Source organism: Muntiacus reevesi, chromosome 9, assembly GCF_963930625.1.
Source record: "Muntiacus reevesi chromosome 9, mMunRee1.1, whole genome shotgun sequence".
Lineage (NCBI taxonomy): Eukaryota > Metazoa > Chordata > Mammalia > Artiodactyla > Cervidae > Muntiacus > Muntiacus reevesi.
This window is the reverse complement of record NC_089257.1, coordinates 11352768-11365336: the sequence shown is the minus strand read 5'-3', so window position 1 is coordinate 11365336 and position 12569 is coordinate 11352768. Positions and strand designations below refer to the sequence as shown.

Genomic DNA, 12569 nt, shown 5'->3' with positions numbered 1-12569 from the left:
TCCAGCGGTTGGGAGGCTGCCTACCAGTGAGTGACACCCATGGGTTCAGTCCCTGGTCCAGGAGGGGTCCACACAGCAGGGCAGCGGGGCCCGTCTCCACTGAGCCTGCACTGGAGAGCCGCCGCTGCTGAATTCTGCTTTCCTCTGCAGCAAGGTTGGGGAGTCGTCATCTCAGTGAGAGACCCAGAACCACAGCTGGCGGAGGCCCTTGCTTACTGCAACTGGGGGGACCCTGTGAGCAGCAGCCAGGACCCAGCACAGTGAAAAATAAATAAATAAATACTGAATTTTATTATCTGAAATAGAGCAGGGTTCAGCCTGTTTTAGTTCTTTGTTTTCAGTGGTTACATTGATATAAAATTATCATTCACTGTGGAATCGCTATGTAAGCAAATACTAGCATTTCAAATAAAGTGGGAATCTGGTATTTTTCAACAACACTCTTAACAGAGACCCATTGAGCTTCTCAACACATTTTCTTTTCTGGTCTCTTACTATTTCAAATTTTGGTTTTTACTTCTGGATCAGCCTTCATATTTTGTCCACAAGAACCAAGCGAACCAGAGCGCAGAGGTCGCTTTCATTCTCTTGGGCTTCTCAGAATATCCTCAGCTCCAGCTGCCCCTGTTCCTGGTCTTCCTGACCATCTACACAGTCACTGTGCCGGGGAACCTGGGCATGATCCTGATCATCAAGTCCAGCTCCAGGCTCCGCACGCCCATGTGCTTCTTTCTCAGCCACTTATCCTTGTGGATTTCTGTTACTCAACAGTATTACACCCAAGCTACTAGAAAACCTGATTGTAGAAGACGGAACCATCTCCTTCACAGGATGCCTCATGCAGTTCTTCTTTGTCTGCATATCTGTGGTGACAGAGACGTTCCTGTTGGCAGTGATGGCATGTGATCGAGTTGTGGCCGTTTGAAACCCTCTTCTCTAGATGTCCCAGAAGCTTTGTTTCTTGTTGGTGTCTGCATCATACTCTTGGAGTGTAGCCTGTTCTTTAATATACACACACGTTTTGTCAACGTTATCCTTCTGTGGGACTAAGTTCATAAATAGCTTTGTCTGTGAGCATGCTGGCACTGCTGCTGTTTCCTGCTCTGACCCCTACATTAACCAGATCATTTTAGTCTCTGCTACAGTCAATGAAGTAAGCAGCCTGATGATCATCCTTACCTGCTATGTTTGCATTTTTATCACTGTCTTAAGGATGCCTTCGACAGGGGGTGGGGGGGTGCGCCACAAAGCCTTCTCCAGCTGTGCCCCCCACGTGACTGCCGTTACCATCTTCCACGGGACCATCCTTTTCCTCTACTGTGTTCCTAACTCCAGAAGCTCATGGCTCATGGTCTGTCTTTTACATAGTGGTCATCCCCATGCTGGACCCAGTGATCTACAGCCTCAGCAACAAAGATGTGAAAGAATTGGTGAAGAAATCACTGAATATTAAATTGTTCTGTGATAAAATGTGAAGCTAGAAAGATTTTTAGAGAGTAAGAGTTTCTCAATAGCAAATTGAATCATGAACCTATTTTAATCTTGCAATTGACAGGCCAATTTCTGTTCACTTTTTTATTTTATGAAAGTAACTTTAAAATTACAAATTAAAATAGAAATAAAGGACTACTTAAATTTTTGATACAGATACTGAGCTGTAATTGTTTTGTGTGTATAATATCTGACCTTGTAGTTGTCCTGGTTATATTTCAGTCTAATTCAAGTCAAGTGAACTGTAGGAATTTTGAAAGGATCTGAAGAGTTATAGTCTACAATAAGGAAGTTTTACTTATTAATATAAAAGTAGTATGTTAAAAGCTGCTTAGAGTAAAACTCTAACTATCTTAAAAAAGACTTTATTAATTCCATAAGAAACATTGTAGTTTTGGAAGTTTCCCAGGCAAATAAAGATAGATAACAAATGAATTTATCTTAAATAGTTCTGAATATGGCATAGTTAAACTATAATTGGTAATATAACCATATTATAAACCATATAAAATATTTTCTATGTGCTAGTTCAAGAAAATGATACAAATGTTGGAGATATAATATATACCTATCACCTAAGTTTTTCCACTTACATCATTGTGGTTGTACATTTTAAAACTTATTCATCTACTTGTTTGACTGGAAATTTTACTGAGGTAATTTTCAATTCATTTTAAGTTACAGTATCTTTAAACCAGTTCTCCAATGACAGTACAATATACCAATCAACAAATTGCTTATGATTTAATATACAGATTTCAATAAAGCCTTAGCTATTCCTTGATGAAAAAGAAACATTTATGAACTCCAGTAGGTTGTAACAAGAGCTATTTTTGAAAAAGTGACTTTCCTGAGGTAGCTCTGCTGATATGAGGCAGGTCACTCGAGCTTCAAGGCTGGGCTAATTGGACCAACAAATCAGTCTCCAGACCTGTCTGTATATCATCCTCCTTGGACCATTCTTATGTTGGAAGCAATCAAGCTCCTGTTTGGGTCTCATCTATTAACTTTTTACAAGTCAAAGGAAAAAAAAAAAATGGCTAAGCTCAAAGTCAAAGTTTGAAAAATTTTGCTTCTTGTAGAGCTTTTATGTGTCAGGTCAGGGGTATAGGGTGACATGAAGAATGTGGCTCAATATTTGTGCATGAGTGATGCGTGCCTTCTCAGTCATGTCTGGCATTGTGATGCCATGGACTGTATCCCCTCAGGCTCCTCTGTCCATGGAATTCTCCAGGCAAGAATGCTGGAGTGGGTTGCCATTTCCTCCTCCAGGGAAACTTCCCAATGCAGGAATCAAATCCAGGCCTCTCAGGGATTGAACCAGAGCCTCTGGCGGCTGCTTCATTGGCTGGCAGATTCTTTACCACTAGCACCACCACCTGGAAAGCCCTGGCTCAATATTCACCAAAGATTAATTAAAGCATTTATCTCATTAAAGATATTCAATCTTGATAATTTCAGGTAATTCTATATCATATAACAGATAATCCATGACCATGACTGGTTTTACCAAAGGTTTTAATAATTGATGGGCCATTGGACTGCTTTAAGCAAATGGCTGATTGAGAGTAAGAATATGAACTTGCCTTTCCTATTTGGGTCTCACGAAGCATTACTAAGGTTTATAAGCAGAGGGCAGGGAGGGACCGTGTGTTGCAGTTACAACTCAACATACTAAATATTGTTTTTTTCCTCCCATGATTTAGTTTTCCATGAAAATTAAATGTTTACCATAACGCTTTACACTAATCACATGTCTTTAATTGTTTAGGGTGCACAACGAAGTTCCCGACCCTCTTTGTGTATGGCAATAGTGATAATGATTTAGCGTTTGTTTGTCATCCAAGGGTCATAACCGAATGTTCCTTTCCAGTACAGGGAGCCCAGTCTGGTGTTCTGTGATGACCTGAAGAATGCAATGAGGAGAGGGGAGGGAGCCTAGGGTGGGAGTGGGTCGCTGTTCTCTTCTCCAGGTGATCTTTCCCCATCCAGGGGTCAAACCCACATCTCCAGAATTGTAGGTAGATTCTTTACCATCTGAGCCACCAGGAAGCCCTTACATAAGGGAAATTCAGAATCAAAAGTTGTAAAACGTTTAAAATATAAAATCTACTAGATTTAGTAGGAAATTAGTAAAAGAGCTCTTGATTCAAGTTGATAAAAAATAGTTTCTCGATCTGTAATACCTATCTTCATTTTTCCATATTCTACTAATCATAGCATCCTCCACTCCTAAAGATGGCACATTTCCAGTGTGATCTTTACTGTGCAATATCATGATTAATTTTTTCAATACTTAAAAAAAAAAAAAAAACCCTAATTTCCTAGTATAACTTTCTAGTGAGGTTTATGTTTTCCCAAAGAAATTCAGGTGGTAATTTTGGGGAAGGCTTTCAAAGATGAGTATTTGGACAATATCTTTAGCCTTCAACACAGAACAAGCATCATGTGAATAAAAAAAAAATGGATTCCAATAATCAGTGGTCTGTAGTAATATTATAGTTTATATATTACCCTTTGTGGATACTGTAATGTAGTGTTCACTGAACCAAATGTCTTGAAAAATTGGATGTCTGGTGGAGAATGCTATCATGAAAGTTGTGGTGGCCACAGGAAATGGGAGAAAATGAGGTATGGGTTCTTTTGATTGTCCTGGGGAACTTACAGTAGGAAACTACAAAATTCTGGGCATCAACACTTTGGCAAAATTTAGTTTGTAATAAGTTGAAATATGGTAGCCCTAAAGGAATCTTCTTTTTTATTAAGCCACTAGTAAACTTCCCTAAATTTCTCAGTGGGAAAACTGTGTGTCAGAGACTAGTCCTCCACATAATAAAATAATTTTCTTTATCACATGATCTGTGGCATTTTGCAATATTGATGTCATTACAGTATATTTTGATATTTTCCCCCAATTGCCTGTTTGTGTCTGTTAGGATACAGTCTGATTTTGTATTAGGCCAAAAATAAAAATACTTCTCCCTTTGAAAAAGTTTCTTCAACAATCTGTCTGGGTCCATTCACAGTTTATTTTAATATCTCTCTAGTCGAGACTCTAGAACCTCCATATTTCTCCTGACAAATATTTTCCTGTATTTTAACTTGCCTTTATTTTAATTTCTCTTTTTTTTCTCACCCTACTTGTTTAAAAAATAACAAGTTCTGTAAATAAAACCATTTAGTCATTTATTACTTAAATGAGCATTTGGCACTTACTTCTCCCACAAATCTTTTCATCTGAATTTGAAATAATTCTGTTTTTTAACACAAAAGATCCCATATCACAAATAATTAAAATATTCATTTTTAAAAACATATTTACATAATGCAATCCCCAACCTCTCTGTGGGAGCATTCACAATCTGGGTTTCTCTATTTAGAAGCACTGTCAAAGTTTATGGAATTAAGGTCTTAAAGCTTTAATTAAAGTCCATATTGGAGGATAAAAGCATTGTTTGGATCCCTGGTCTGGGAAGATCCCAAATGTCACAGGGCGACTAAGCCTGTGCCCCATGATGACCGAGCCTGTGTTCTGGAGCCCATGAGCCAAAGATAAATGAATAAATATTTTTAAAAAGAAACAAGTTCATATCATATACACAGTGCTTGCTTTAACTAAAACTAGCATTCAATTCTGAGCAAAATTTGGAAGAAAGGAATTTAGAATTTTAGAGTAATTCTTTATAGAATTAATAAAATTAAAATTAGAACTTGTTGAACTAATTATCTTTGGTCTACATGGACTTCAGCTATCTTTATCATTTATATTTGACTTACTAATAAAAAGCATACTAGGAAATCTATAAAATAGCAAAAAAGTAAAAAACCAAAAACCTATTTCAAGTGATTCTCTTTTAAAAGGCTCCTTTGGTTGGAATTACAAGTATATTTGGTGATTCAATCCCTGCCCTAACAAACCTTCAGTTGAAATATCAGGCCAACTGCTTTGATGTGGCTTACAATAGATGCTCAAACAAGTAAGCAGATATTTTCTTTATTTCTTCATCATCACATATTAAAAATAGCTTACACTTGTAAATGTGAACTTCAATTAGCTGCTGAATTGTAGATTACCCGTTTGGCTAAATCTTCCAAAATTAGCTGCACTAGAATTGTCAATCACTTTGAATAACTTGTGTAATCTTTGTTTTCCAATGCCCCTACATATGTGTATATCAAGATTTCCTATACAGGAAACTACATGTGTATGTATGTATGAAAGTGTGTATATGTTCAGTTGTGTCTGACTTTTTGCGACCCCCTGGATGGTAGCCCACCAGCCTCCGCTGTCCATGGAATTTTCCAGGCAAGAATACTGGAGGGGTTACAATTTTCTCTTTCAAAGAAACTATGCAGTAACATCTTATTGGGTCAATATTTTACACGGCCTTCTTTCTTTCTTTCTTGATATGTGACATAAAGGAGTAGGTGCCGGGATCACATGGATGAACTTAAAATATTAGTGCTATGACCTCTATGACTGTAGTACAAAAATATAGCTGAATCTATCACCGGGATCATCAGTCAGTCAGTCAGTCAGTTCAATCGCTCAGTCATGTCTGACTCTTTATGACCTGATGGACTGCAGCACGCTAGTCCGTCCTGTCCATCACCAACTCCCAGAGTTTACTCAAACTCATGACCATCGAGTTGGTGATGCCATCCAACCATCTGACCCTCTGTGGTCCTCTTCTCCTCCTGCTTCAGTCTTTCCCAGCATCAGGGTCTTTTCCAATGAGTCAGGTCTTTGCATCATGTGGCCAAAGTATTGGAATTTCAGCTTCAGCATCAATTCTTCCAATGAACATTCAGGACTGATTTCCTTTAGGATTGACTGGTTGGGCCTCCTTGCAGTCTAAGCCAGTATGATGACACCTAATAATTCTCCACTCTATCAACCCTTAGCTGATGGTGCTCATATTCAGGGCATGACAAATAATAAGCCTAACTGGCTAAATGCAAAAATATGTATAGTATAATGTTGTGTGTTTTGTCTAGTGTATTGTTAAATGTGTTTTCATATTAATATATATAGAGATATATAAGACTAAAAAGCATATCTTATCAGCCATAATTTGGGTTAGGGTCATTGGAAAATATGTTAATATAATTTTTATGATAAGGAGTATAGCCTCTGTATGGTCTTCCCAAGTGGCCCTAGTGGCAAAGAACTCTCCTGCCTATGCAAGAGACATAAGAGATATAAGAGGGGTTGAATTCCTGAGTCAGGGAGATCCCCTGGAGGAGGGCATGGCAACCCGCTCCAGTATTATTGCCTGGAGAATCCCATGGCCAGAGGTGCCTGGCAGGCTACAGTCCATGGGGTCGCAAAGAGTCCAACACAACTGAAGCGACTTAGCATGCATGAACACAGCCTCTGTATAGAGGTGAATTATTTTCAAAAACATCAGCAATAGGTCAATGACAAAAGAAATCATACTGTAAATTACAGAAGAGGAAGTTTCCTTTAGTTATTCTGTTTGTAGCTCATGACAATAAACTCTAAGAATTCTTCAGGGTTTGAGTCCCCAGGGTTAGGTGGTTAGATATAAAACAAATTAAAACACCATCATGAAGTATAATTTCTAGGTCTGTCTATTCCTCAAGGGTGTGTTCATTCTCCTTCTGCAATTTCTTGACTGTTGCAAAAATGACAGGTGATATTTCTTGCTATCTTTATTAACTATATTTTGCAGGAATCATCAGCTTTCTGATAACTGGAATTATTTAAACCAAAATTTCAATTTTGATACAAAACGTGTATGCAGCATATTAGTGTTAGCAAGGAATCCATCATAAAAACACACCAAGGATATCTGGCATTTGGTGAGTTGATTCAACCTAGGATCATCCTTTCATTCTGAGGGATATAGAATCCAGAAGGTTTTTGGCAGAGGAAACCTATATGAGCTGAAAACAGCAATATACAGGCTAAATTCTACTTTTATTAGTCCCAGGACCATCATGCATGTGCAGTTATACGTTTAATCCAACAGAAATTTACTATTATATTTTTCTTTATGTATTAAAAATGTTTAATCTTTCCCAAGTCAATTCTGCTTTTATCATGTGACTCCCATAATCCAACCAACGATTTGTTTAGTTCTTTTTCTTTTTTTCCTGATTTCCTTCTCTGTAGCCTGCATTTTCACAGAATTATATTCTATCTTGGGGATATCTAATGCTCTAAGCAACACATTCATTTAAGAATCATTTATGTATAATACTACTATTGATAAATACTATTCTTTCTTATTGAGAAACTAAAATTCTAAAGGATAAAACTAATTTCCCATAATCAAATTCACTTAAGTTGTCAAGTAAAGACTTCAACCTGACACTTCAGAACATTCCTGAGTATACGCTGATCACACTGCCTTCACTAGCATAGGTTGAGCTATCTTCAGTTTCTTTCACTCCACCTTCTCATGTTCCACTGCTCAATTTTAATTCTTCTTCATTTTTATTTTTTAAATCAAGAGCCATGGTACTGAATGGAGGAAATCAGAGCTCTGTGACCATATTCATCCTCTCGGGCTTCTCAGAATACCCACGCCTCCAGGTACCCATTTTCCTGGTGTTCTTGACCATTTACACAGTCACTCTGGTGGGGAACCTTGGCATAATTGTGATCATAAGGACCAGTCCCAAACTACACACACCCATGTACTTTTTTCTCAGCCATCTATCCTTTTTGGATATTTGTTCTTCCAGTGTATTTACACCCAAACTTCTAGGCGTCTTGGTTGTGGAAGACAGAGTTATCTCTTTCAAAGGATGCATGGCACAGTTTTTCTTTGGCTGTGCATTTGTGATTACGGAGATGTCCATGCTAGCAGTGATGGCCTATGGCCGGTTTGTGGCTGTTTGTAACCCCCTGCTCTACACAGTTGCTATGTCCCCTAAGCTCTGCAGCTTTCTGGTCGCTGGGACTTACACGTGGGGTGGAATGTGTTCCTTGACAATCACATGTTCTCTTTTGGGGCTGTCCTTCTGCGGTTCTAATGTCATACATCACTTTGGCTGTGAGTATTCTGCCCTCATCTCTACTTCCTGTTCTGACACCCATTTCAGTCAACTGACATGTTTCATCATTTCTACACTCAATAAGGTGTGTAGCCTCCTGATTATCCTTGCCTCCTATGTTTTCATAGCTGTCACAATCATCAAGATGCCTTCAGCCGGTGGACTCCGGAAAACCTTCTCCACCTGTGCCTCACACTTGACCACCATCACCATTTTCCATGGGACTGTCCTGTTCCTTTATTGTGTCCCCAACTCCAAAAGCTCATGGCTCCTGATCAAAGTAGCCACCGTGTTTTTTACTGTCATGATTCCTATGCTGAACCCTCTTATCTATAGCCTTAGGAATAAAGATGTGAAAGAGACAGTCAGGAGTTTGATAACTATGAAACTGCTTTTTCCTTCAATATAATTCAGAAGTCCAATGGGACTGAAAAGCTACTTGAATTAAAGTCAAGTTGTGTATAACTCAAATATGTTTATGTTCATATTATGTCTAATAATTTTCATATATATTTCTGATGCTAGCTTACCTTTATTTTAAGTAAATATATGATTATGTTTCGAATAAATTGCATGTTGGATTTTACATTTTTTTATTTGATCAGGATAAGCTGCAATTATTTCTGAGTTAATATAGAAATAATACATTGTGGAAGTCAGAGTGACAAAAAGAGATATATTGTTTGGGACTCATTCCTTATGCTACAGTTTATGTTGTGATTTGTAACACTGCTGCAAACACAGATGATAACTCTGTCTAGTGTCAGGGTTAAGGTTAGGGTTAGTGTTAGGGTTAGGGTTAAATTTGCACTCAAGTTCTTATAACTAACTCTTTTGATTCAGTTTTATAAAATGCAACTTTTAGCTTTTCTCAAAACTTTATTTTACTCCAGGTAAAATGAGGACTTTTGAGTTTGCATGATAAAAATATTACCTGATTTTAAGCAAGAAGATCCTGAAAGTAATAGCTAGTCTCTGTAGGCATCTCTCATTTTTTGAATACCAGTATAACATAGTTCAACAAAAAAGTGTTTAAGATGATACTGAATGTTGAGAAAAAGTTAAATGTATGTCTAAGGAGATATGATGATTACTCAGTGATAAAGCCCAAGTTAAGAACTGCTTTATTTTCTCTTCTTCTGACATATACTCACTCAAGTCTCAGGTTTGCACTCATAATCCAAATGAAAATAAATGCTCTTCGTCAATAATGAAGTATGAAAAAATTATAATGAGATTAACAGAAATGCTTCTGAATAACTGGACTTAATCATGAATCTACCTCATTCAGTATAATAAGTCTTTCTTATATTCCTTTGAAGTACCTGCCATTACCACGTATTCTTTATGATAACTTTGAAGTAAAGCTCACTATCCACTAGAGCAACTTCTGACAGCTTTTCTTCCCTGTAAGTGGATCCCGTTTATCCTTGACTGTTTCATTTTCATACAGACTTCAGTATTTATTTTGTTCATATTTTTAAACCCCGAGACTCTTAGGGGCTCTAAAATTTACGTCACTTGTTCTTTAGCTCTGCACGTTAACGCATTCTTGGCTGTAGCCATGCCCTCTCCGCCTCATTCATCTATACTCCTTCATAATTATAAGATAATATTAGCTGGTTTTTTTTTTTTTTTAATATTATTTTATTAGTTGGAGGCCAATCACTTTACAACATTTCAGTGGGTTTTGTCATACATTGACATGAATCAGCCATATAGTTACACGTATTCCCCATCCCGATTCCCCCTCCCACCTCCCTCCCCACCCGACTCCTCAGGGTCCTCCCAGTGCACCAGGCCCGAGCACCTGACTCATGCATCCAACCTGGGCTGGTGGTCCGTTTCACCATTGATAATATACATGCTGTTCTTTCAAAACATCCCACCCTCACGTTCTCCCCCAGAGTTCAAAAGTCTTTTCTGTACTTCTGTGTCTCTTTTTCTGTTTTGCATATAGGGTTATCGCCACCATCTATTTTACCATTTTATTTTTAGTTTTCGCTGTGCTACACAGCATGTGAGATCTTAGCTTCCCAACCAGAGATAAAGCCCCTGCTCCCTGCAGTGGAAGCAAAGACTCTTAGCCCCTGGACCACCAGGGAAATCCCACCATTGTTTTCATTGATGTGACTTTGCCATTTGATTTATTTCTCATTATCATTACTATGATTGATTTGGTTTCTGTGGGAAAAGAGAGACAACAAAGGCATGTTATATATTGCGTTTGACATGTTGAGTTAAAAATAATCCATACTTTATCTCTTTCTTTACTGATTAGGGGAAAAATGGGCATAGGTAAAATTCTACAGGCATGGCAGATAAGAATATATTGTGAAGAATCATTGTTAAGAAATTGCAAATCTTAGTGAAATAAACACCTTCCTTGGAAAAACATAGCATTCAATCTTATGCAATAAAAATAGAAAATCTAAGTAAAGTCTTATCTATTAAAGTAATGGATGTCTGTGTGTGCTCGGTCATGTCTGACTCTTTGTGACCCCATGGACTTTAGCCTGCCAGGCTTCTCTGTCCATGGGATTTTCCGGGCAAGAATACTGGCGTGGGTGGCCATGCCCTTCTCCAAGAGATATCCCTGATGCAGGATCGAACCCCATCTCCTGTGTCTTCTGTGTTGCAGGTGGATTCTTTATGACTGTATCACGGGGGAAGCCCAAAGTAATGGAATTTGTTTTCAAAAACTTCTTAACAAAGAAATCTTATGCCCTGTTTATTATGTTGTGAATTTCTCCAAACATTTAAGAAATATTTTCAATCATGCACAAATCTTTCTAGAGAGTAGATGGAGAGGATACTTAATAATGCATTATATTCATTGTGTTTTTAACAATCAATTCAAACAAAGCTATTATAAGAAATAAATTTATAGATCAATGTTTCTCATGAGGTTATGTAATGAATATTCAAGACAGAATATTAACACACTGGATTTTATTCCAGAAACTGAAAAGTGATTTAACCATCATGAATTAATAACCACAAATCAACATATTGAAACAAAAGGGGAGATATATCATTCTTGCAATTTATAGTTCTAGAAAAATTATTTTGTTAAATACAAAACTCATTGCACTTTGAATGGATGATTTTTCTCAACTCACATTTAATAAAATTGTTATTAGTTACAAGAAACTTTAAGTAATCCTCATATTAACTATTGAAATTACTGTGATTAACTTTAAAATACTTTGGCTATACTACTATGTATATATCTAAGCTAACATTTTCCCAAGAATGTACAAATCCAAAGGCAGTCCCCTAGAGTTGTAATTGAAAAATTCATACTTCCTAGATGGCTGTGACAAATATTTCTAGTATCCATGTGTTGAATAGAAATTAACCTCTTCCTGATAAGAATGGGGGCTTCTCTGGTGGCTCAAATGGTAAAGAATCCACCTGCAATGCAGGATACCCGGGTTCAGTCCCTAGATTGGGAAGACTCCCGGGAGAAGGGAATGGTCAGCCATCCCAGCAGTTTTGCCTGGAGAATTCCATGTACAGAGGAGCCTGGTGGACTATAGTCCATGGGGTCCCAAAGAGTCAGGCATGACTGAGTGACTACCACTTTCACTTTCTTGTTAGAGTATAGAATGTCAGAAATAGGTTATCATTGTGAAAAACATGACCTGCTGATCATGAATACTAGAAAAGGCTTGCCTTTGGTGTAACTGAGGTACTCAGGGATTACAGTTTAGCTATCAACAGTTTATTGATAATCCATATGCTTGCAGACTTGAGTTCATTCCCTGGGTCGGGAAGATCCCCTGGAGAAGGAAATGGCAACCCAGTATTCTTGACTGGAGAATTCCATGGACAGAGGAGCCTGGCAGGCTACAGCCCATGGGGTCGCAAAGAGTCGGACGTGACCGAGAGACTAGCGCACACCCACACATGCATGCATGAATAAGTCTTGCAAATTGTACTTTAAAAAGTCATTTCTATTTGCTCACCATTAGAATACAATGATGCAATTGATATTTTTATATATACTTATTTATGCAGCAGTACTGCATTCTGTTATTATTTTCCCA

At 37.8% G+C, this 12569-nt stretch overlaps 1 protein-coding gene and 1 pseudogene across 1 annotated transcript; both read left to right on the top strand.

The window, feature by feature from the left end:
• Positions 1 to 39: 39 nt before the first annotated feature.
• On the top strand, positions 40 to 1475 carry LOC136175604 (olfactory receptor 5D13-like; annotated as a pseudogene).
• Positions 1476 to 7975: 6500 nt separating this feature from the next.
• On the top strand, positions 7976 to 8926 carry LOC136174838 (olfactory receptor 1165-like). Its single transcript, XM_065945094.1, has one exon. It carries the CDS (start codon positions 7976 to 7978, stop codon positions 8924 to 8926), a length of 951 nt encoding a protein of 316 aa, XP_065801166.1.
• The last annotated feature ends 3643 nt before the right edge of the window (positions 8927 to 12569 follow it).

Excerpts from the sequence above, each read along its gene's own strand:
- LOC136174838 (XM_065945094.1), top strand. The coding sequence starts at position 7,976 with ATGGTACTGAATGGAGGAAATCAGAGCTCTGTGACCATATTCATCCTC.